The 20,609-nt window shown below is 40.5% G+C and overlaps 2 protein-coding genes across 3 annotated transcripts in view; both read left to right on the top strand.

The window, feature by feature from the left end:
- The window catches only part of limd2 (LIM domain containing 2), a 57,955-nt gene extending 54,983 nt beyond the window's left edge, over positions 1-2,972 (top strand). The window contains exon 5 of the mRNA XM_079366702.1: positions 36-2,972. Within this exon, the coding sequence (XP_079222828.1) occupies positions 36-195 (160 nt within the window). The 3' untranslated portion in view covers positions 196-2,972. The remainder of the gene's footprint in view (positions 1-35) is intronic.
- Positions 2,973-3,535: 563 nt separating this feature from the next.
- On the top strand, positions 3,536-20,125 carry map3k3 (mitogen-activated protein kinase kinase kinase 3). 2 transcript variants are annotated; one of them, XM_079366784.1, is made up of 17 exons: positions 3,536-4,846; positions 8,250-8,326; positions 8,844-8,965; positions 10,060-10,100; positions 10,512-10,611; positions 11,148-11,261; positions 11,534-11,654; positions 12,359-12,492; positions 13,107-13,180; positions 13,355-13,422; positions 13,926-14,021; positions 14,144-14,305; positions 14,483-14,631; positions 15,663-15,794; positions 16,324-16,453; positions 16,588-16,765; positions 17,781-20,125. In XM_079366784.1, exons 2-17 carry the CDS (start codon positions 8,323-8,325, stop codon positions 18,007-18,009), a joined length of 1,854 nt encoding a protein of 617 aa, XP_079222910.1. In that variant the 5' UTR covers positions 3,536-4,846; positions 8,250-8,322; the 3' UTR covers positions 18,010-20,125. The 2 variants fall into 2 exon arrangements, with proteins under 2 accessions (XP_079222910.1, XP_079222911.1); XM_079366785.1 differs by having other exon boundaries at positions 3,536-4,885.
- The last annotated feature ends 484 nt before the right edge of the window (positions 20,126-20,609 follow it).

Genomic DNA, 20,609 nt, shown 5'->3' with positions numbered 1-20,609 from the left:
GGTGTGTAACCCTTTCCTTCTTCCCCTCCTGGCAGCCTTGGCACATTCGCAGCTCTTCAAGGTGAATTCTACTGTAAACCCCACTTTCAGCAGCTGTTCAAAAGCAAAGGCAACTACGACGAAGGCTTCGGACGCAAACAGCACAAAGAGCTCTGGGCCGCCAAGGAGACAGATAATATAACAAAGACGGCATAATCATGTCTGGCTGTGTCCCATCCCAGTCCTGTATCATCCTCCCTTTTTTTTTTTTTTTTCCCCTCCCTCCTCCTTACACCTCCAGTACATCACGATGAACACGTGCTGGGACGCTGGTAAAATCACCCAGGCACTCACTTGCTTTTTGAAGGCCATCAGAACAGATACATGCACAAACAGATAGGAAAGGACTGGCCGGTTTGTAATCATTCCACTTAAAAATAATAATAGTTATAGTCTGGGTTTGATTTTATTAATGTGTATTTTCTTATTTCGTACTTTGAATTGGTAGATGATTGTGACCAAATGCCTTCTCTGGTATGGGGAGTGTAATAATAATCACTTTTTTTTTCTTTTTTTAATGATTTGCACCCTTTTACTTTATGAGTTAGTAATCTGTGGGCTCAGGCAAACATATCAGAGGGTTAACAGAGCATCCATGTTTTGCAGTAGAGCATAAACTCAGGTCAATTTTCATCCAAGAGTTTCTCAAACACATGCATAATTTAACTCATTTCAATCAAATAACACAAACCCAGTAATAGCCCTCAGTATTTTGACTTTGTTGTCGAGGGACATTAATGTCAGTTCGTCAGGTTTCATATTTATGATGAACAAACAGGGTGCAGAGTACTGTAAACATAACCGCACACATCAGCAACAGCTCACCTCTCGCATTTGAAATGTTTGTGTTTTATTTCGGTTGCTCCAACCCATGGTTTGTTCTTATTTTATTAACCACTTTGAGTCTTATCCTTGCATGTTGGGATGACTGGTTCTTAATAGCCTTATCTTATGACTGTATCGATCGTTTGTGTTGTGAATGATTTGTCTCCATGATGGATAGCAAATCACTTCTTAAAGGGTTTCCTAAAGCACTTGAGTTTGGAGTTGATTGATGTCATGGCATAAGTTGATCCTCTCTGATCTTCGATGGTTGAACTTTTAATGGAATTCTCAGATTGTGCGTTTTGTATTCTGTCTGTACATAGAGCTGTAGTTTGTGATTTAGTGAACATTCCCCACCAAACTCTACTCTCCACTAGCACATAACAACCACACATCATCACCAGACAAGATGTGGATAATCACAGGGAAACTGAGGCTTTGTTGGTAAACGTCCCTTTTGCCTCTGTATGAGACATTTTAGGACGAGATAAATACGGTTATTAGCTACCACAGATACATGTCTTCATCACAAATGAGGATGTCAACAGACAATTACTTGCAGGTAATCACAAAACCTTTTCCTTCATCATATCACTAATGTCAGCATCTTGTGAGGATTTTTCCCAGCTGTATTTAGGTGTAATATAACTACCCTGTCACTCTTAAAAAAACTATTCATATTTGTTCCCAATGTTCCGTCTATTTAAAAGACGGGTTTCCTTTTTTTTTTAGTAATGCCTTCCTAATCTCATCTTATTAGCCAAATGCATCTTAGCACCTGGACCTATTTCGTATAATGAATTAACAAGTACATGTTTGAGGGAGGGTTTGTCATTGTTATTGATCTCCTGTTGTGCTCCTGCATGCTGCATGCTAAATTCGGTGCAGAGCACCTCCTACTGGGGAAAGTGTGAAGAGACAATATAGGACAAACAATATCTTGCCTGTGAACTGAAGAAAGCCTTTATTCAAAGTTTTAGTAATATGTTGCCTCAGTCTGCTGTGCAGCTAGACTGTACTTCAGCTACTTTGATCTTACTTAATTCCAACACCTAAGAGAAATTAATCCAGTCAGACAAGACTTCTATTTTTCATTCTTAACATAGAATGAGTCTAAAGCCATTCAAATATTTCATTTTAGAAAATGTCTGATTATCACTTAGACTTGACTGACACTTGAATGACACAAAGTACTTTTGTGACTGAAAGTTTACTGTGAATTAAGAGCGCTGTGCAGGAAAGAAACTTACAGAGATGGATATTTTCTTGATTTGAAAGGAGAAGCCTTAGAAATAAATAGCTGACCTTGCTTTTTCATACAAGTTCTTTGAGTCCACAAATCGTTACCAAGAAATGCCCTGTTCATGTCTAGAAACAGACAGGCTAACAGTAGAATCCCACTCTTTAACATAGGATTACTTCACCCAACCAGCATCACTTCATTTCAATCTAACTCACTTTTTATCAACATGTATTTCTCAGTCATTTCTAATCATACTTGTGTATGTACATTTTATTTTTTATTTTACATTTTAAAACGGTCCTCTGGATCCCTGAGAATGCTTTAAAATCACAAGTATTGTATCTAGAAATGCTGTCTTTGTCATTCTCCATTTGCAGTTTGCCAAGGTACAACTTCAGAATCTGTGAATTGCAACGTCTTAGTGTAACAGAGTAGACAAGGTACACTTTACACTGGTGCCAAGAGGCTCAGGTGAATGATTGCAGTGTAACGTTTTAAATGTAAAACCTGTGAGTCATTTCATTTTGTGTGCTATACTTGATGTGGACTTCTCAATGCTGTTGTTATCAAGACATTTTAAATGTATGCATCTTTGAAACTTTAATCTGTATTAAAGACTTGACCTGTGGATTGAGGTGGCCTTACAGAAAAAAAGGACGCTTGGACTGTATGAGCAGTCTTTCCCCTCGATCCCCCCCCTCCCCCCCCCTTCTCTCTATTGCTTAGCTGTGGTATGGAAATGTATCATTTTAAAAGCACCCCCTTTCTACGCCAATATACACATTCATTTTGTGCATTTTCTTCCTTGTTTTTATTTTTTTTACATGCTTTTTGAGAAAAAAAATAAATGCTGGTGTTGATTTAATGCAGTGAGTTTAGTGTGTTTATTGATGCAAGATAGCAGTATCAAGTATTTCCTTCTACTACTCAACTACATGTACTGTAAGAGGGGAACTTTTTAATTTGTTTTCAGTGTTATCTGTTTAGCCTTTTAAATCACAAGTTACTTCACAACTATTAGAAGACTTAAATAAAAACAAATAACACAAACATCAATATAATTACTTTATAATGACCAACCAGGTTCACAAACACGGCACACAGCTGGATGATTAAAAGAAGAAGAATTAAAAAGAAAAATATCCTCTGACATGCATACACAACAGCAAACACTGTTTTGTGTCATAATGTAGATTAATGATATTTGTTTTTTATTGTAAATCAGCCTGTGATGTTTCTTTATGTGGGCTTCCATTACTCTACTTAAGCAATAGTCTTAGTAAAGGACTGTTCATTAAAAAGTGTTAAAACGTTAAACATGTATTTGCGATCAGTGGCACAATGAGTGTTAAAAAAACGATTTTCCTAAGGTCGTGAACGCAACATAAACTAGATCTACGTCACAGCAGCCCCGCCCCTCTAATAATTTCGCGCACGCACCCGTGGAAAGACTTCGACCAAGTAACAGCGCGTTCCCGCGGCTGCGCGGAGCAAATGTAAATAAGTTTAGTTAGAAATCCCCCCGGGAACACATTTGTTATTACATACGAGCGGACGACGGCGTCTGACATTCAGAAAATCATGGATCCGATCTTGGAGTACAGTTTTCATGACTTGTTAGAAGCCTAAAGCAGGTTCCGGTGGCGATATTTTCTGTCAGGAAGTTTGACGTTTTCTGCTGAAGATTTTTTTTTTGCTTTGTTTTGTGTTTGGAAAAAGTTATGGACTACCAGAAAGCGCACGACAATTGTGGGATTTTTTTTTCACCATTAAGTTTTGAGGATTCTTAAATGATTTCTTCTTGTTTCCTTAAAGAGTCCGAAGCTTTGTGTAGTGTAAACATCTACCAAGTGTATTCAAGTTTGTTTAGGCTGACAGTTTAATGCCAGTGTTAAGTTACGAATTTCTGTGTATCATAAACGAATGCCGGTAGTATTTTTGTTAAAGGTCCGAATCTTTTCAGTCAGGTTTTGCTGCAAGCATGAACTCCATTATATCGCGCTTTGAATCAAATTCCCATGTCCGTATGAAGTCACAGGCCACAGATGGGCCTTAACGCATTTCTATGTTTAGATCCATATTTAAGTTGTAACGCGGCGTCATTATATAAAGTATATATGTATATATATATAGCCTCGAGCGTTTTGTACTAAAACCTGGAAACAGAGAGAGAGAGGGAGAGATCTGCAAACAAGCTGAAAGAGACTTCACTGTCTTTTCCTACATGCGAGCCGATACCCACAAATGGATTTCATTCAGGCCATACGCTTATTGTTACACCTTATTGGGAAGTATCTGGATGCCGAGTTTGTTCTCTGAAAATGTTTTGGACATGTAAGTTTTCCAGATATTGGAGGCAACAGCTGAGCAGAAGTTTTACTGGAGGACCGCGAGCAGTGTGATGTATTCTTCTCCCTCGGAACATTTGCTCTGCTGTCTGACGTGACCCGTATTTGTTTTTGTTACCTGGAAAGGATCCATTTGTGTGTGTGTGCTTTAATTTTCCACTGAAGAAGAAGAGACCCTGTTACCTGGGGGGGTCAGCCCCGCCATGGCGCCCCCTCACACACTCACACACACACACTGCCCGGCGGTGTGTCGGTCTGACTGAGGGCACTGATGGACGTGAAGGGAACCTGGATGCACTGCGTCATCTCCACCGCGAAACACAGGTGACCGGAGTCAGCTGCACGCGGGAGAAGCCCAGACTTGTCCTGACGAAGGTCGTCCAGGCAACAGGTGAGGGTTTGTGGGTTGGGCACGTGCCAGGAATGACAGGTAAATAAGCCGCATTCAATAAGTCTGAGGGCTATAGGGAGTATTACAGTAATGTATACAGTATTTGCTCAAGCGTACCAAGAAAAGGGGTACCGTGTCCAGTGTTTTTGTTGTTGTTGTTTCAATAACTGAACAATTAACCAACATTCAGGTCTTCAGGTGACGAAAAATAGGCCTAAATATTATCTGTCATAGTATGACCCTTTTAGTGGTCAGATTTAAATAGATGGACAACCAACAATAATTGAATAACATGTTTGAGCATAATGTAGAAACTGTCAGAATATAATGTCCCATGACAAAAAAAAAAATTCTGTTTCCAATATAGAGTCTGATTTGGACTGTTGGATAGTTTCTGCTAATATTCATATTTACACAAGTATTATTCCAAGTATTTATTCTGATTTACAGCATCACTGCTGCAAAGAAAAAAGTGGTTTAATCAAATCACTAACAGCAAGAACATAAAAGAAATCAAATAAAAAAGTTGGTTGACGATGACTTTAAAGCACAGTCAATGAGAGATGCTCCTAAGACCACCATTAAATATCCTTAAATCAAGTAGATAGTTTGACGTGAAATGTTAGAGTTTTGTTTTGAATTATGAACCCAAATGCAACATTCAGAGTAAAAGGCCTACAGTGTGTTAAAATGTAAGATAAACGAAGAGATGTTCCAGACAGAATATATTACATGTGTAATCAATTTAAGCAAGTGTTTAAAAGTTAGAAAACCTAAAAAATATGCTTCTCACCTGACCTGGGATGAATTGAAGCCCAGTATTACAGCTGTGTTACCTCACATCACTGTTTGAAAGTCAAATGCATTCGAAAAATATTCATTTTTATTATAGGTCCAATTTATAAAACACGTTATCTCAAGACTCTTAACAATAAAGCAGGTTAAATATATTACTTTTTGTTCTACTATTCACCAAGACCCAACATGAATACATTATGAACAGTTCACTATATGCAATAATAAGCAAAGTTACTGGGTTAAGGAAAGACTTCGTATTAACAGACATAAACTTTGAGCACATTCAGACTCATGTCTTGTCTATATTGCAGTATTTAAATGTGGTTGTTACCCTGAAACACATGTGCACCTGAAACAGGATAGACATCAGGCCAAAGGGGTTTTGCTCAGGAGCACTGAATCCAGATGCATCTCTGGCCAAAGACAGAGTCAGAACTGTGGCTGGGAAAAACAGCCTCAGACTAAACATCTCTCAAAGCAGACAGAGAAAAAGAAAGTGTGTGTGTGTGTGTGGGGGGGGGGGGGGGATATTAGGGTAAAATCCATGTAAATCCTGCTAGTCCTGGAAATGTGATACAAGGAAAATAAAGCGGGCACAGCTGACTGGATTGGCAGAGCACATCCTCCTTCAATATATTCCCTGAATTCTGCTTGGGAGGTAATAAAAATCAGGAGACATTGGAGAGAGACTAAGGTTGTGAGAATGGAAGGAGAACTTTTTTGTTTTTTTGTTGTTCAACTGAAGAACTCCACATTTTGAGCAACGCTCTGCGGCACCTTTTACAATTCTCTGTTGAGAACATTTTGAGAGTAGAGAGGCTAACGGCTCAGAGTGTCCTGACTATGCCGTACATCCATTCTTCTAATGGGGGTATTGCACACCTTATTAACTCCATGTAATTCAAAATGTGATGCAAAACTATAAGCACTGAAGGCTGGAACGATTAAAGTCCTTGGCACATACTGCAGTGGCGGGCTTGAAAGCAACATGGCAACGCTCCACGGACCACAGACGGACATGCCTGGGATTCCTGTGGGTGATTATTACCCAGAAATCCACAGAGTCAATGAGTTGCCTCAGGTGCCAATGCTGCCCATTTCATATACAGAAATACTTTACCACATCCGAGTTTTCTTCTCAGACGGCCTTCTGACTGTTTCATTCAACCCTCAAGGAGACAGTTACAACTTCTCTTATGCTCCATCCCAACACTGTTCATTCAGATCTGCAGTTTCCTCTGTCAGGTTTTTGGCCTCACTTTTAATGTAAATTCAACTCTCCAAAATGTCCAAAGGCCTACTTAACCACATCACTAACTGAATAGATTAGCTACATGATGTTCTCAGGCATGACGTTTGTCTGACAGACTAATCTTGCACATTAGGACGGCTCATTGAAACGTAGACATAAACAGGTCATCATCCTGCGCCCCAACTTGATCGCTATAATACAGATTTTGGATGCTTCAAGTCAGTTCAGTATCTGTACCTTGACTGCTTTATAAATGTCCGTCACACTCTTTCAGTCATAATGGGAAGCCGAATCAGTGCTTACTGCCACAACAATAAGCTTTTTATGAAAGTAATTTTGCATCAAAATGATTTTGGAAATAGAATTTTTAAAAAGTCGTGTCAGTGCATCCTTTTCAGAGCCAGCCTTTTGTGATTGTATTGCTTATAAGTCATGCATATTACCAACAAGTACATGTATTCATCCCTCATCTGTTGTTATGTGAGAACTCAAAGTCATATGAGTCCTTTTTAGTGTGCCTTTGTTGGATTGGTCAACATTTTGTGGTTTATTGGTACATATTTGATGAAAACCCTCTCCATTGAAGGAAATGCTTTCGGCTTATAAACTTGGTTTAAAATGATTTTGACGCCTTTGAAGAGCCAGATAAAATTGCCTTTTTTCCATCAACAATGGAGTTTGAAAAAACATCAACCGGTTTCTGCTCCTCGTGCAATCGGACTTTCAAAGCTGCTAGATGTTTCAAACGGCAGAAAACTCCCCCATTATAAAAACATTCTTCCCTTGCAAACTTTGCCAGACCAGTTGCTGCCAGTGCAGCTTGAATTTCAGCCGTTTCCAATTGTCATTCTTCCTCATGGGCAAAACAGACAGCACACATTCTCACACAATGCCCTGCACACTTTGTCATTCACCCAGACCTTGAGTCAGAGAAAGTCTGCAGGTCTGGGTTCCTGTCGAAGGTTAAGTTAAATTTATTACATGCCCGCAAGGAATTATGCAAGAAGAGGTCTGTGCTGAATGAAAATGAGGTTTTCTGTTTAATGTCACATTAAAACTCTCAAGCATGGAGCAATATTACTTAGTGCAAGTACAAAAAGGTGCAATCATATCAGCCTTTATGTTTTGTGCTGTGATTCTTTTTTTTCTTCTGGTCTTCTCATCTTTAGTAATTATGACCATAGAGGAGATGTTAGTCCTCTGATAATCTGTTATGTTGTCATCTTATGAATGGTTAACTTATAACCTTCTACTATGTCTGCAAGCAAACAGATGTGAGCAAAAACAGTGTCAGCCTAAGTTCAGGCCATCCTTTTCCTTAGAACTAATGGATGTATGTTTTTATCACTTAAGGCTGGTTGGTTGCCACAGCAGACACACGTTTCGGAGGACTGATTTGGAGACCACGTACGCAAACATCGACACAATGAGTAAGTCTTTCAGATGTTAGACAGCCATTTAGAGCTTGTTTTCCCTTAAACTCACGAGATAAAAACAGACACTCACACTAAACAGCATCCCTGAGGCCAGAGGGCAGAGTCTGTACTGCTGCTCCAGACACTGCTGGGTGAAGGATTGCTTTTTGGCATTATGGAGATGGGGGTCTGGTTCTCTCTGCCGGCCTGGGGCTGTGTGATGTCTGTCCAAGCTACACAAGGAGAATATTTTCTCTCCGTAAGCTAGTTCAGCCATAGCAGAGCTTGTCCTGAGATCAAACATGGGAATAGGCATATCAAAAACCCTGCAATCCTATTCTGGCTTTAATACCCTGACCCAGGAAGTCTCTGTATGGTTGTAGATAAAGCCCCTTCCCAATTGTCTGTTCACACCTTGAAGTGCAGAATTAATTGCAAGAAGCTTCCTGTCATAGTAGTACACACAGGCCTTCTTGGATGTCCCGATCCACACTCTAAATGTGCCTGTTTCTCAACACTTTCATCTCGTTAGATGAGAGGCAGGCTCTCCACTCCATAATGAAGGACCTGGTCGCCCTCCAAATGACACGACGCCAGCCTCTGTCGTCATATGACAGCGGCAAACCCAAGACGCCAGCCCAGGCCAACAGACAGGTGCAGTATAAAGTTGCATCACCATAATATGCATTTGAAAAGATGATGGCTCCTCGGACTCGCGAAAAGTTTTCAGAAGCGACAGAAAATGCAGGAATTAAAAAAAAAAAAAAATGTATGTGAGGAGCATGAGTCATTGTCATCATGTATTAACACAAGTTGTTGTTGTTTTTTAATTTTCACAATATTTAAAACATTGAAAGAATTTCAGGAGTTTAGCCCTTAAAATGTAAGCCAGTATATCAAGTAGGATCCTGATCCCCCAATTTAGCAAGTTTAATTTCAGATTTGTCGCTGAAACTGCCATTTTTCAAAGTCTTCCTCAGCAAAAACAGGATGGTCTTAAAAATGAAAGTCTATACCTGAAATGAAGCTGAATGTACTAAAAAGTAAGGAGGAAGATGAAGCTTGAGCACAGAGGGCCAGTCTTTACGTTGTGCTCGCCATGAATAGCGGTGAGTTTATCAGGCAGCAGGGAATTAAAAGCAGACAGAATAATGTTTTTCCTCATGACTACACGTCTGTGGACCATAACATACACATTTTGGAACGCTACCGTACCAAAGTACCTTGTGATTGTGTATCATCCATTCATGAAGCTATTCATGTTTTTATCGTAGTTCCCCCCTTCAGCCCACACTGTTGGCTTATTGAGCATAATGAGTGCTGGATTCCCAAGATAGCCACCCGCCACGGTTCTCCATCTGAAATGCATTAAATTAAGTTAATTTCAACATCTTATCTAAAAATATATATATATACTGCTCGTGGAGAAAAGTAGCCCACAGCCCACCCACTCTTTTCTACCACTGCTGCAGCCACGGAGGAAAGTAAAAGTATACAAGTAACATGCAATGCAGTGTTTGTTTAAAACCAGAGATTGTCCCCCAGAGAAAAGAGTCTCCTCTATTTTACCACCTGAGTAACTTAGTTTGGACTTGTGAAGAGTCGACACTGTTGACTCTGAAGTCTTTTAGTTTGAGGAATTCAAGTGTAAAACTTTACTAGATATAATCAAATAAGCCTGTCTTATTGACCTTTGATGGCTACCTTTGTCCACTCTTTGACCCTCCCATTTGTGTTTTTTCTCCCAGGACGATGTCAGGATAAAGTTTGAGTTCTCAGGAGAAAGACGGTGAGATTCTGTGTTTTAACATGCATGTTGTGCTTGAAGTTAATTTAGGGACATAGCCTACATGCACATATAGAGACATAAACACACCCGCTCGAGCATGCTGTTCTTGTCACATGTTCCAGCTCATGAGAAAGAGCACATCGCAGACTCAAACACACTCCAGCTCTTAATTCAGACTGGTATGTGAGCTGGAGAAGTGAGGAGGGAAAGGACTGTGGTTAGTCAGTGACTGCCAGCACAAACCACAAATATGCAAGGTGCACTTAGAGGAATCTGCGCTCTAAAAGAGCAGCCTGTGTTGGTTCTGCTTACATGTGTTAATGTAACTCAGAAAGTAGTTTAGTTAGCAGCCAGTACAATTCCATCATCATCTGTCTGTGTATTTGATTTCTTTCCTTTTTTAATGTGTAGGATTCTGATGTTTGGGCGACCTGTGCAGTTTGAGGAAATCCAGCAGAAGGTCAAGACTGTCTTTGGCCAGCAGCTAGACCTGAATTATATGAACAGTGAGGTAAAGTTGGGACTCTTGAACTCTGTGACTGCCTATTTTGCCCCTCTTATTATCTCATCAAGTCAGTAGTTGAAGAGGTTTGGGTTTGCGTTGTGTAGGTGTATCTTTTGACTTTATGTCTCATGTTACCTGTAAACAAAGCGGTGACTCTTATCTCTTCGCTGATTTTGCGTGTGGTTAATCACTTTGTCTGACACTTGGCGTGTCGCTTCAGATTAAGGCAATAAAAATAACATGGAAATGATTCATCTAGTCCCTGACGGTCCTGTTTGCTATTTTAGCTCTTAAAGAGACGTCAGTATTAATTGTTTGTTTCATAACCTGTTAAAAACATCTCATGGGAGCTAAAAAAAAAAAGAGAGAGAGAGAGAGAGAAAATAACAGCAAACAAGGACACACAATTGTTTTGTTTTTTATCTATGTGCATAGAAATGGTTGTGCCTATATTTTATTTATTCACTCAGTTCTTGTGTACATACCTTGGCAGGAGTGAGTTCATATATTTGATTTCTTTCACGTGTCTGTGTGTCTGGTAGTTGTCCATCCCTCTGCGAGATCAGGACGACCTGGACAAGGCAGTCGACCTGCTCGACCGAAGCTCCAACATGAAGAGCATAAGGATCCTGCTGCTAACACAGGAGCATAGCAATGTAAGATTCAGAAATACTTTATAATCCCCATGGGGAAATTTGTTTTAAGATACCCTTACATGAAATTAACATACACACACACTTGACATTAATTTACTGTAATATTGTTGCAGTGTTGCACCACTGCCATTTCACCATAGGGACATGTTGTGAAAAGACACATTTCCTCATCACATTTACATCACACTTTGTGGCTTGTTGACATATAAAGACTCCCAGTTGTGTGTTGTGCTTAAAGCTCCTGTTCCCCTCTCTTTTTTTTCCATCTACAGGCCTCCTCCCCCTCCCATCATGTGCCATGTAAACAGGTGAGGATTAAGCCCTCCCAGTCCACTGGAGACGTCAGCACTGTGTACCAATCCTCCGAGCCCAGGGGACGTCACCTATCAACTGGTACATATCTGTCCGTTTTTAACTTAACTTAGTATCAGCAGTAACACATTCTGATTCAGAGGAGCTGAGTGAGACTTTTTGTTTATTTCTCAGAGGTGCTATGCAACTTCTTTTTGAACTACCTGGATATCTCTGTCTCTGTCGTTTTTTGGCTCGCTCATTTTCTGGCTGTTCTGTCTTTGGCTTCCCCTTTTAGCAGTGGGTCCTCTTCCTTTTCCTGCTCAACATCACTAGACCTTGCCTGCTGGAAAGCAGCCAATCAGATTACAGAATGCTATTAGTGTGGTGGACCAGTGGCCTGGTTCAGGATTTTTCCCCTTAGGGGATGAAGTGGCTGCAGAAGGGCTTGAGTGGTCGACTTAAACAACACTAGGCTATTATGCTAAACCGACTGAGTGGTTGCTACTTTCAGTCAGATTTAAACAGTTAGCACTTCATTTGTTTTCTTGTATGGGAGGGAGGGATAAAGGGTATGAACATTTTTGTATGTGTTTGAGTAAGTTTGGCAGTTTACGCAAAATACCTGTACTTGATAATCTGAACATAGAATACAACATCACCTATTTCTTAAAAAAATGAAAATGAATCAGATGTAATCATCAGATGTAATCCTCAAATTCCATTGTTGAAGACAGACTCTTCCACATGCCTGTATAGTCAGGATAGTGTAACTCATATTTATCATAACTGCTGTGTGATCCCAGGTTCTCAGAACACGGGGCGTAGATCGCCGCCGCCTGGCTATGTGCCTGAACGGCAGCAGAGGATTGCCCGCCAAGGTTCATACACCAGCATCAACAGTGAGGGGGAGTTCATCCCCGAGACCAGCGATCAGTGTGTGAGTTTTTGATCGTCTTTTTTTCTCTTTTCTTTTATCTTGGGGGGACAGCTGAAGAGAGACAGGAAGTGCTGGGTGGAGAGAGTGGGGGATGACATGCAGCAAAGGGCCGAGGTTGGGTTCAAACCCTCGACTGCTGGCATTTGGAGTACAGTCTCTTTAAAAGGGACGTGACACAACCGTTATGCTATCCGGCGCCCCATTAATCCATTTTAAAGGGGAAAATCCACCATAAAAGTCAGCTTTTATATCGGGGGATTTAGGATATTAGACTAATGAGACCAACATACATCCCGAATCAAACCTTCCCTCATTTAATACGTTTTTTTTTCTTACTAACATAAACTTAATTGACACCATGAAATTAAGATTTGGGGCACAGTTAAAGCAGGAGTGGTAATAGTCTCTTAAAAAATAAATGGAGAGGGTTATCCTTAGTCCACAATTACATTTCCAGCATTGTAGTTCTTGAAATATACATATATCTTTTTAAAAAGGTGTCATGCTGTCTAAATATCGGAGTATACATTCTGTTTAGGGGGGATTTTTCTTTCTGAAACTTAAATATGAAGTGTACATACACACCCTTCATTTTCCACAATTTCCCTGTAAAGGTGCTGGATCCCTGGAGCAGTGCAGAAAACTCTGTTTCTGGAAGCTGTCAGTCGCTTGACAGTAATTCAGACAGGTGAGCAGCAAATCATCTGCTATCAACAACCAGCAAATTATGACTCACAGATATTTCATTACTCTTCTTTTTGTTTCCTAAATAAGAATCTGTAACATATGTAGAGTCATTCAACAACCACGGAAGCCTCTTAACATCTTTCCCCCTTCATCCTTTTCTTTTACTCTCTGACAGCCCTTCATTGAGGAAGTCTCGCATGCACAGAGCCAAGAGTTACCCGGATAATCGTCAGGAATGCTCAGGTGAGAGTAGCCGCAGGATAAGCTCCTTTTGAATCCGGAAAACTCCAGTGAGATAAACCCCCTTTGGACAAAGTGATAGCTCTTATTTCATTGCTGATCCTGTCTCATAAATGTTAAATACGAAACAATGTCTTTACACAGTGAACTGTATCATTTATTGTGATTATTTATTATTAAGATTTATCCTCACTAAAGCTTGAACTTCCCTGGTAACCATGGGGACATGTTGTGTAAAAGCAAATCATGGAATAAAGCATTACTCCTTTTAATCTTGTGTTTAACCATCAATCATCAGCCACAATACAATTCCACATTATTGATTGGTTGAGACATCTGCTGTTGACAGTCAATGCTGTCTGCAAAGTGAATCTTTAATTCATACACAGTTCATGAGGTCTTTGTAGGTATAATCTATGGAGATGAATAAATAAGCCCATGATAATGCAGTGTTTGACCATGAACTAATCCTGCTGACCTCTGATTTATGGTTTATTCGCTTCCAGACAGGGAGAATCATGTGTATGACCGGGTAGCAGGGAAAGGAGGCACCTATCCTCGTAGGTACCATGTTTCCCTTCATCACAAGGACCTCAGCGAAGGTACGACAATTTGCATCCCGTCTCATTTATAAATCCTGTCTCTGTTTTGTTTTCGAGATGTAGAATCTCTGCTTAAATCTTCCCTCTTTGTCATGTGATGTTTACTGAAATCTTTCTTTCAGGCCGTCGAACATTCCCACGGATCCGTCGCCCCCAGGGGAACCTGTTCACTCTGGTGCCCTCACGGCGGTCGCTCAATGGGAGCGAAGAGAGTCTCGGCAGCTGGCAGCTTGTAGACGCTCAGGGCAGGCTCCGCCCCCAGGATCGCTCTGTGGCGCACAAGTGTAAGTGTTAACAAAATCTCCTGGACCAAAATAAACTTCAGGTGTGTAATTAGTCAAAACTGTTGTCATCAAGCCTGGAGGCCGGTAGAAACTATGTGACAAAAAAATAACGCTCTCTCTTTCCTGCGTTATGTAAGATGAAATAAAAAACAGAAATGTGTGTGGGGGGGTTTTCAGCACCCAGTGCCCCGCTGACGTGGCGGCGGGGAAAGCTCCTTGGCCAGGGGGCGTTCGGTCGGGTGTATCTGTGTTATGATGTGGATACTGGGAGGGAGCTGGCTGCCAAGCAGGTCCAGTTTGATCCTGAGAGCCCTGACACTAGCAAGGTGAGATCTTCACATGTAAACACACACCCTCATGTCTTCAACGATAGAGACAGTTCGCTTTGTGCTTCTTAGGGGTTAAGAAATGGTATTTTGTAAAATATTAAGCCTTCATTCATGAGTCTGCACTTCCTTCCAGCTCTTAGAACACCGAAGTTAAACTGTAAAGGCCATTACGATGGAATGTAGGTAGTTTCCTGAGAACTTACTGTTAAATATCTCTCACATGTTGAAGTCTTGGAGTCAGGAGTTAACCCCCCTGAAGATTTATTACATCCCCTGACAGAAAGTCGATACAACATTGGAAGGATATCCAAAGTTCAAGAGATTCATCGTCTGTGAAAATCAGGGCCCGTACTCTTAGAAAAATTTCAGCGAGTAATTGTTTTACTTCTCTGTGATTCTCATTGTATATATGTTTTATACGCTATGACATTTGATGCATGTGAATAATTGTTTAATCCTAGAGTTTGTTGATGTCTTCTTCGGCGAATAAAAAAAAACCCTCTTCTCTGAACCAGTTGTTTGAGAAACTAGCTTGTCTGTAAATTGATGCAACACATCAGATATTGACAAATTATTTGCAGATGAGCTGATGTTGTGCTTGACGTTTTTGTGTGTACTCGTGGTTCCCCAGCTTGTTAATCACATTGCATTACAGCACTACAAGTAAACACACACACACAGAACGCCCATGCGTGTAAGTATCGGTTCTTGAACAGGCAGTCTGAACAGGGCTTGTCTCTGTGTTTGGCCTCTTTCTCTGAAGTAAACACAGGAACATTTCTATTGGTTTTTGTTTACTCTGCCTTACACTTCACTTTTGGATGACTCCATGCGCAGTCTTAAATCACTGCCTGTCCTCACTTTGTCACTTTGTTATGATTCAATTGTTGTCATTACTGGTAGCCAAAAAGACTGAGCCTGTTGGGCTGCATTGCATCATGCATTTTGTTTGCATTTGCAAACAGTAAATAAACAGCGAGGCATTGTTCCTCTGTAACGACTTTTGTACTTTTTTTGTCTTCATACAGGAGGTCAGCGCTTTAGAGTGCGAAATCCAGCTGCTTAAAAATCTGCATCATGAACGCATTGTTCAGTACTACGGCTGTCTGAGGGACCGCAATGAGAAGACCCTCACTATTTTCATGGAATATATGCCGGGGGTGAGTCCGAGAAATTTCACACACACTTTAAATAAGGGCTTGAAAGTGAAAAGTAGATTCTGCTACATTAAGTGTTTTATTAAGTTGCATTCAAAGTCATGAAGCAAGGCAGGAATTTAAAGTCAGGACATTATGCCAGTCACTTCAGAGATTAATTACAGATATGAGGAAAGAAAACATATGACAACAATCAGTCCCCATGAATAAGAGTTGGTAATATAAAAAAAAGTTCAGAAAAGTGTGTCAAGTTTCTTCTTTCTTTTTTTTGAAAATCAAAAAATGGAAGAGGCAGTGGAAGATGAAATAATGTTTAATGAAGTAAGAACCCTCTGCGCTTTACTGTGGAGTCAGCCAGGTTCCAACACATTTTTCTCAGCTCCAGAAAGAACCAATCATAGAGCAGATCAACACTCTTCTTATGTTTCTGCTATTTGTATCCCACTGCCTATATCTTCATGACTTTCCTCTAAGTTGTGTTTGGCTGTTCTGTTGATTTCTGAAAGCACCGCTTTTCCTTTCTTCCCACCAGGGTTCAGTCAAAGACCAGCTCAAAGCCTACGGGGCGCTGACAGAAAACGTCACCCGGAAGTACACAAGACAGATCCTGGAGGGCATGTCCTACCTGCACAGCAACATGATCGTACACAGGGACATCAAAGGTAGTCCTTCTTAGCTCCAATGTGTCGACTATGATCCTGATAAGACACTGGATAAATGTCCCCACGTTTTTTTTATATGTGGCAGCTGATTGACATAAAATATTTACATGTTCCGTGTCAACTCTGCCATGAAGGCGCCAACATCCTTAGGGATTCAGCGGGCAACGTGAAGCTCGGGGATTTTGGAGCCAGCAAGAGGCTACAGACCATCTGCATGTCTGGCACCGGCATCCGCTCAGTGACCGGCACCCCCTACTGGATGAGCCCGGAGGTGATCAGTGGAGAAGGCTATGGCAGGAAGGCAGACGTCTGGTAAGTGCTGGAGATACATTTTTTATCCTATTAGTTCAATCACTTCACATCTACTTTGACTTCATTCTTTGAATTGAAATACTATTCCTTGATTTTTTTAAGTGATCTTATATTTTAGACATTCATGAATCTTGTGATGCCACAACCTTTAGGGTTCAAGTCGAGTTTGACTCTAGATTATCAATAAAGTGTATTGATGTGTTTGATTCTTATTCAATATTTGCTAAGAAGGCAAAGTCAACTTAGAGTTTCCAGCATTTTAATCAAATATGAAGTGATTTATTTTGAACAAAATTAGTATAAATTCAAGTTTTTGCCTAAATCCAATTCAAGGTGACTGGAGGATGAGGTGCCCACATCTTAATGATAATAAATAATTGAGTGTCCACAGTGTACCAGAAAGTTAAAGCTGTAGACAACACATTTACCGACAGGGACACTAAATAATGGAGAAAATAAAGCACAGATTATCAATTAAAGAACTAACATATCTAAAGCTTTGTTCGTAAGAAGTATACTACTCTTTTCAGTGGCTGACAAAAAAAACACACACAGACATGCATTACAGCTTTTTTCATCAGAAGAACAAGCACCACATTAACGGAAGAAAAAGCTCGAGACTTACGGGATGAGGCAACTTTTTAATAAAGTTAAGAGTTTGCTGTATGAAACTCCCTGACAGAGAAGAGTTAATATAACCTTATGCAACCTGAATGAATGCTGACCTACCAGGAGAGTGATGTGATTGGCTGTAGGCCAGTCAGACAGGTCGTAACACAGGTTGGTATGTTCCAGGTTCTCAGCCCAGGCTGGAGGGGGAGTTATGCTCTCAGGAGGGCTTGTACCTCCCAGACAGGTGGAGGAGGCCCTCTGCTAGTGTAAGAGTTTACACTCAAAACATTCCTGTGAAGCTTTAGTGTGGACCAACAGAGACATAATATGAGGTATCTGTGTCAGCTTGTTATGTGACTCAACTTTGGATTGGACTAAAAGAGAAAATGCATTTGTTTTACAGGAGCCTTGGTTGTACAGTGGTGGAGATGCTGACAGAAAAGCCTCCATGGGCTGAATTCGAGGCCATGGCCGCCATATTCAAGATCGCCACGCAGCCTACCAACCCTCTGCTGCCCTCACACACGTCAGACCAGGCCAAGAACTTCATCAGCTGCATTTTTGTGGAGGCCAAACACAGGCCAAGTGCTGAGGAGCTGCTCAGACATCCCTTCTCCCAGATTCTGTGCTGATGAACCTGCTCTCTGAACTTTAACCACAGACTTGCACAGTAGCCTCAGCAGTATCTCTGTCCTTCGCAGGAATGTGGACGTGGAACTGGTCTAAAGTCAGTGTTAAACCCACCAAACCTCTGCAACCGTTCAAGTGCTTCACGGACATATTGCCTCCTTTTGCACAAATCCAAATATCAGGCTTTCGACAACCACAGTCAACAATGCCTTGAACATCAGTGCCAGTACATGTTCTCACCAACAGGAGAAAACAAAACACATCCGTTGGGCTGCAGATCTGTCTCCAACACCCAAGAACACACACTCCTAATTATCCAGCACCATTCACGCACCAGTTGTGTCTTCGTAAAGTATTCCGTCCTGAGTTTACGTTCAGTTATGCCAGGAATCCCTTTCAAGTGTTCGTCATTTAAACATTAAGCTGAGCACCATTTTAAAGCTACAGCAGGCCTAAAGCTCAAGGTGTACAACAGTGTTAACTGGTCAGTGGAGGGTTTTTTTTTTTACCTTGTGTCTCTTTGTTTATTACCATTTCATTAAAGTCAAAGCGACTTAAAAAGTAATCATCCAATGATCTTGGAAATCTCAGGACATTCAACAGCAAGTACAGCTGCTCTAAAGTTTGTTATCAGCAGCTGTTGAGCAACCTTGTGTCTTTTTGAATTGCAGAAAAAAACTGATTGGTCCGTTGCTGTTTGTTAATGCACCATTTAAAAGTGGGCTCCCCAGCTAAACTCCACCAACACATGAACTAGTCATTTAGCTGTTCAAGAGGAGTCGAGGGTGACTCTTTCCGTTATATTCTCTCTTTCCTGGTCTCGTTCTGTCCTTCACCTCACTGTGACAGTTCCCTCTTCTGGGCTCCTGTTGTAGCTCTGGAGTGCTGCAGGTGTTCAGCGGATAACGTGACAAAGAGGAGAAGAGGAAAAAAAGCCTCGCTATGGACTTGGCATAAATTAATTATGAATTGAAACAGATGATACTTTTGTTGGTTTAAAAATTGAACTTAAGTCCTTTATTTTGGAGGGCTCTTATCTTCAAGTGTGTCTGGACCCAACTAAAAGCCTTAGCTCATTAAGGATTGATTTTAGATCAGATGCACTTTTAGGTGAAATGAATGTTATGGAGTTTTTGTTCTCTTTACCAAATTTGGTTTTGCTTTGTTTTTTTTTACTTCAAATGTGAACATTGTTTAATTTTTATTTATATCCCCGTTTCCGATCCAGTTGGATTTCATAAGCAGATGTATGGATTTATTTTTTATATTTAGACCGTGTCAGTCAGAATTGAATGACACTTCAATCTTTGTTTTGTAGTTCAGAGTTAATGGTTATAAGCAGCTGGTTTTGCAGACATTAGAGTATATGATTTGTAAATGGAAAATGGGTGGAAAAGGGACTCTGGCTGCACGCTGTTTTTTTCTTCCAGCTCTTAAACAATGTCAAACTCATTGTTAGCTAGACATGGATGAATGAGTTACCTGGCAGGTTACAGAGACTTTGCATCATTTGGCAGTACTGCTTCGACACATCAGTGAAGTCTTACAAATAAAACTCCAACTAAAGGCTAATTTCACAGAATAATATTTACGAGTGATCGTAGGGTTACTGTCGTAAAATTAAGGAGTGTGTTTGAGCCAAAAACGAGCTGGATAGTAGCCCGTGCCGAGTTTCAGAGTTTGCTTTTCGACCCAGATGACGACTTTGTTTATCCCAGGGGTTCAGAAAACGAGTCCAGTAATGAAGTTTTCTGGGCAAAGTGCTTACTGCTGCCTTAACCTACAAGATCTCTCAATGTGGCTGCTACAGGCTGAAGGCAGCTAAATGATGTTGCAATAATTCATTTTAAAGGGACAGAATGACAAAGAACCCTGTGGTAAGCAAAGGAATACACGTTAGTTGTTTAGAGATCTATATATGTAAATGTATGAGTATGTATCATGACAGGACTTGCAGTGCAAAGTCTGATGTATCGACTGTATTATACAGCAACAAAGGAAAAGAATAGTATGTTTAAAGACAGTGTCTTTTATATATGGGTGTGTGTGACGCCCTTTATTATGTATGTCATGCTACTTGTTCAGAACAAATAAAGTGTTTTTAAGATGGTTTCTAAATGGAGGCAGAGCTCATTGTTGGCAGAACTTGACGGGCGCTCTCGTTTTCACAGATTCACTGTTTAAAGTTTCTGAAGAGTTTTCAAGAAAAACACAGAATATCAGTTACATCTGTTTGAATAAAAAACATTTATTATCATCTTATTCCACAAGTAACAATAGTCCAGGTGTGAAATCGATCTGGAAATAAACGTACAAATCCTCATGAAACAAACAGTCAATACTCTAAATGTTTGTTCTCTGTCAGCACAGAAACGACTCAACTGACAAGAAATTACAGCAAGCTGTAGCTCGGCACTGAAGCAAGTGGAAACAGAAACATATATTAACTCTATATAATTCATATTACAGGGTCAATTCATAGAAATCACAAACATTTTAAAATCTCCTTCGTGTGGTTCTTAGAATTGATAAATGATCAATAACTGACACCAGACTTTACAAGGGCGTGACATCTTCTGTGATTCTGTTGTAATGACCCTTT

The sequence above is a fragment of the Symphodus melops genome (genome assembly GCF_947650265.1).
Source record: "Symphodus melops genome assembly, chromosome: 17".
Lineage (NCBI taxonomy): Eukaryota > Metazoa > Chordata > Actinopteri > Labriformes > Labridae > Symphodus > Symphodus melops.
Note: the sequence above shows the minus strand (reverse complement) of the source record. Positions and strands in the feature narration are given on the sequence as shown.

What these genes read in the sequence shown, in the direction of transcription:
- map3k3 (XM_079366784.1), top strand. An exon ending in TAACACAGGAGCATAGCAAT is followed by an intron (nt 11,262 to 11,533) that starts GTAAGATTCAGA and finishes TTCCATCTACAG; the next exon opens with GCCTCCTCCCCCTCCCATCA. An exon ending in GGGACGTCACCTATCAACTG is followed by an intron (nt 11,655 to 12,358) that starts GTACATATCTGT and finishes GTGTGATCCCAG; the next exon opens with GTTCTCAGAACACGGGGCGT.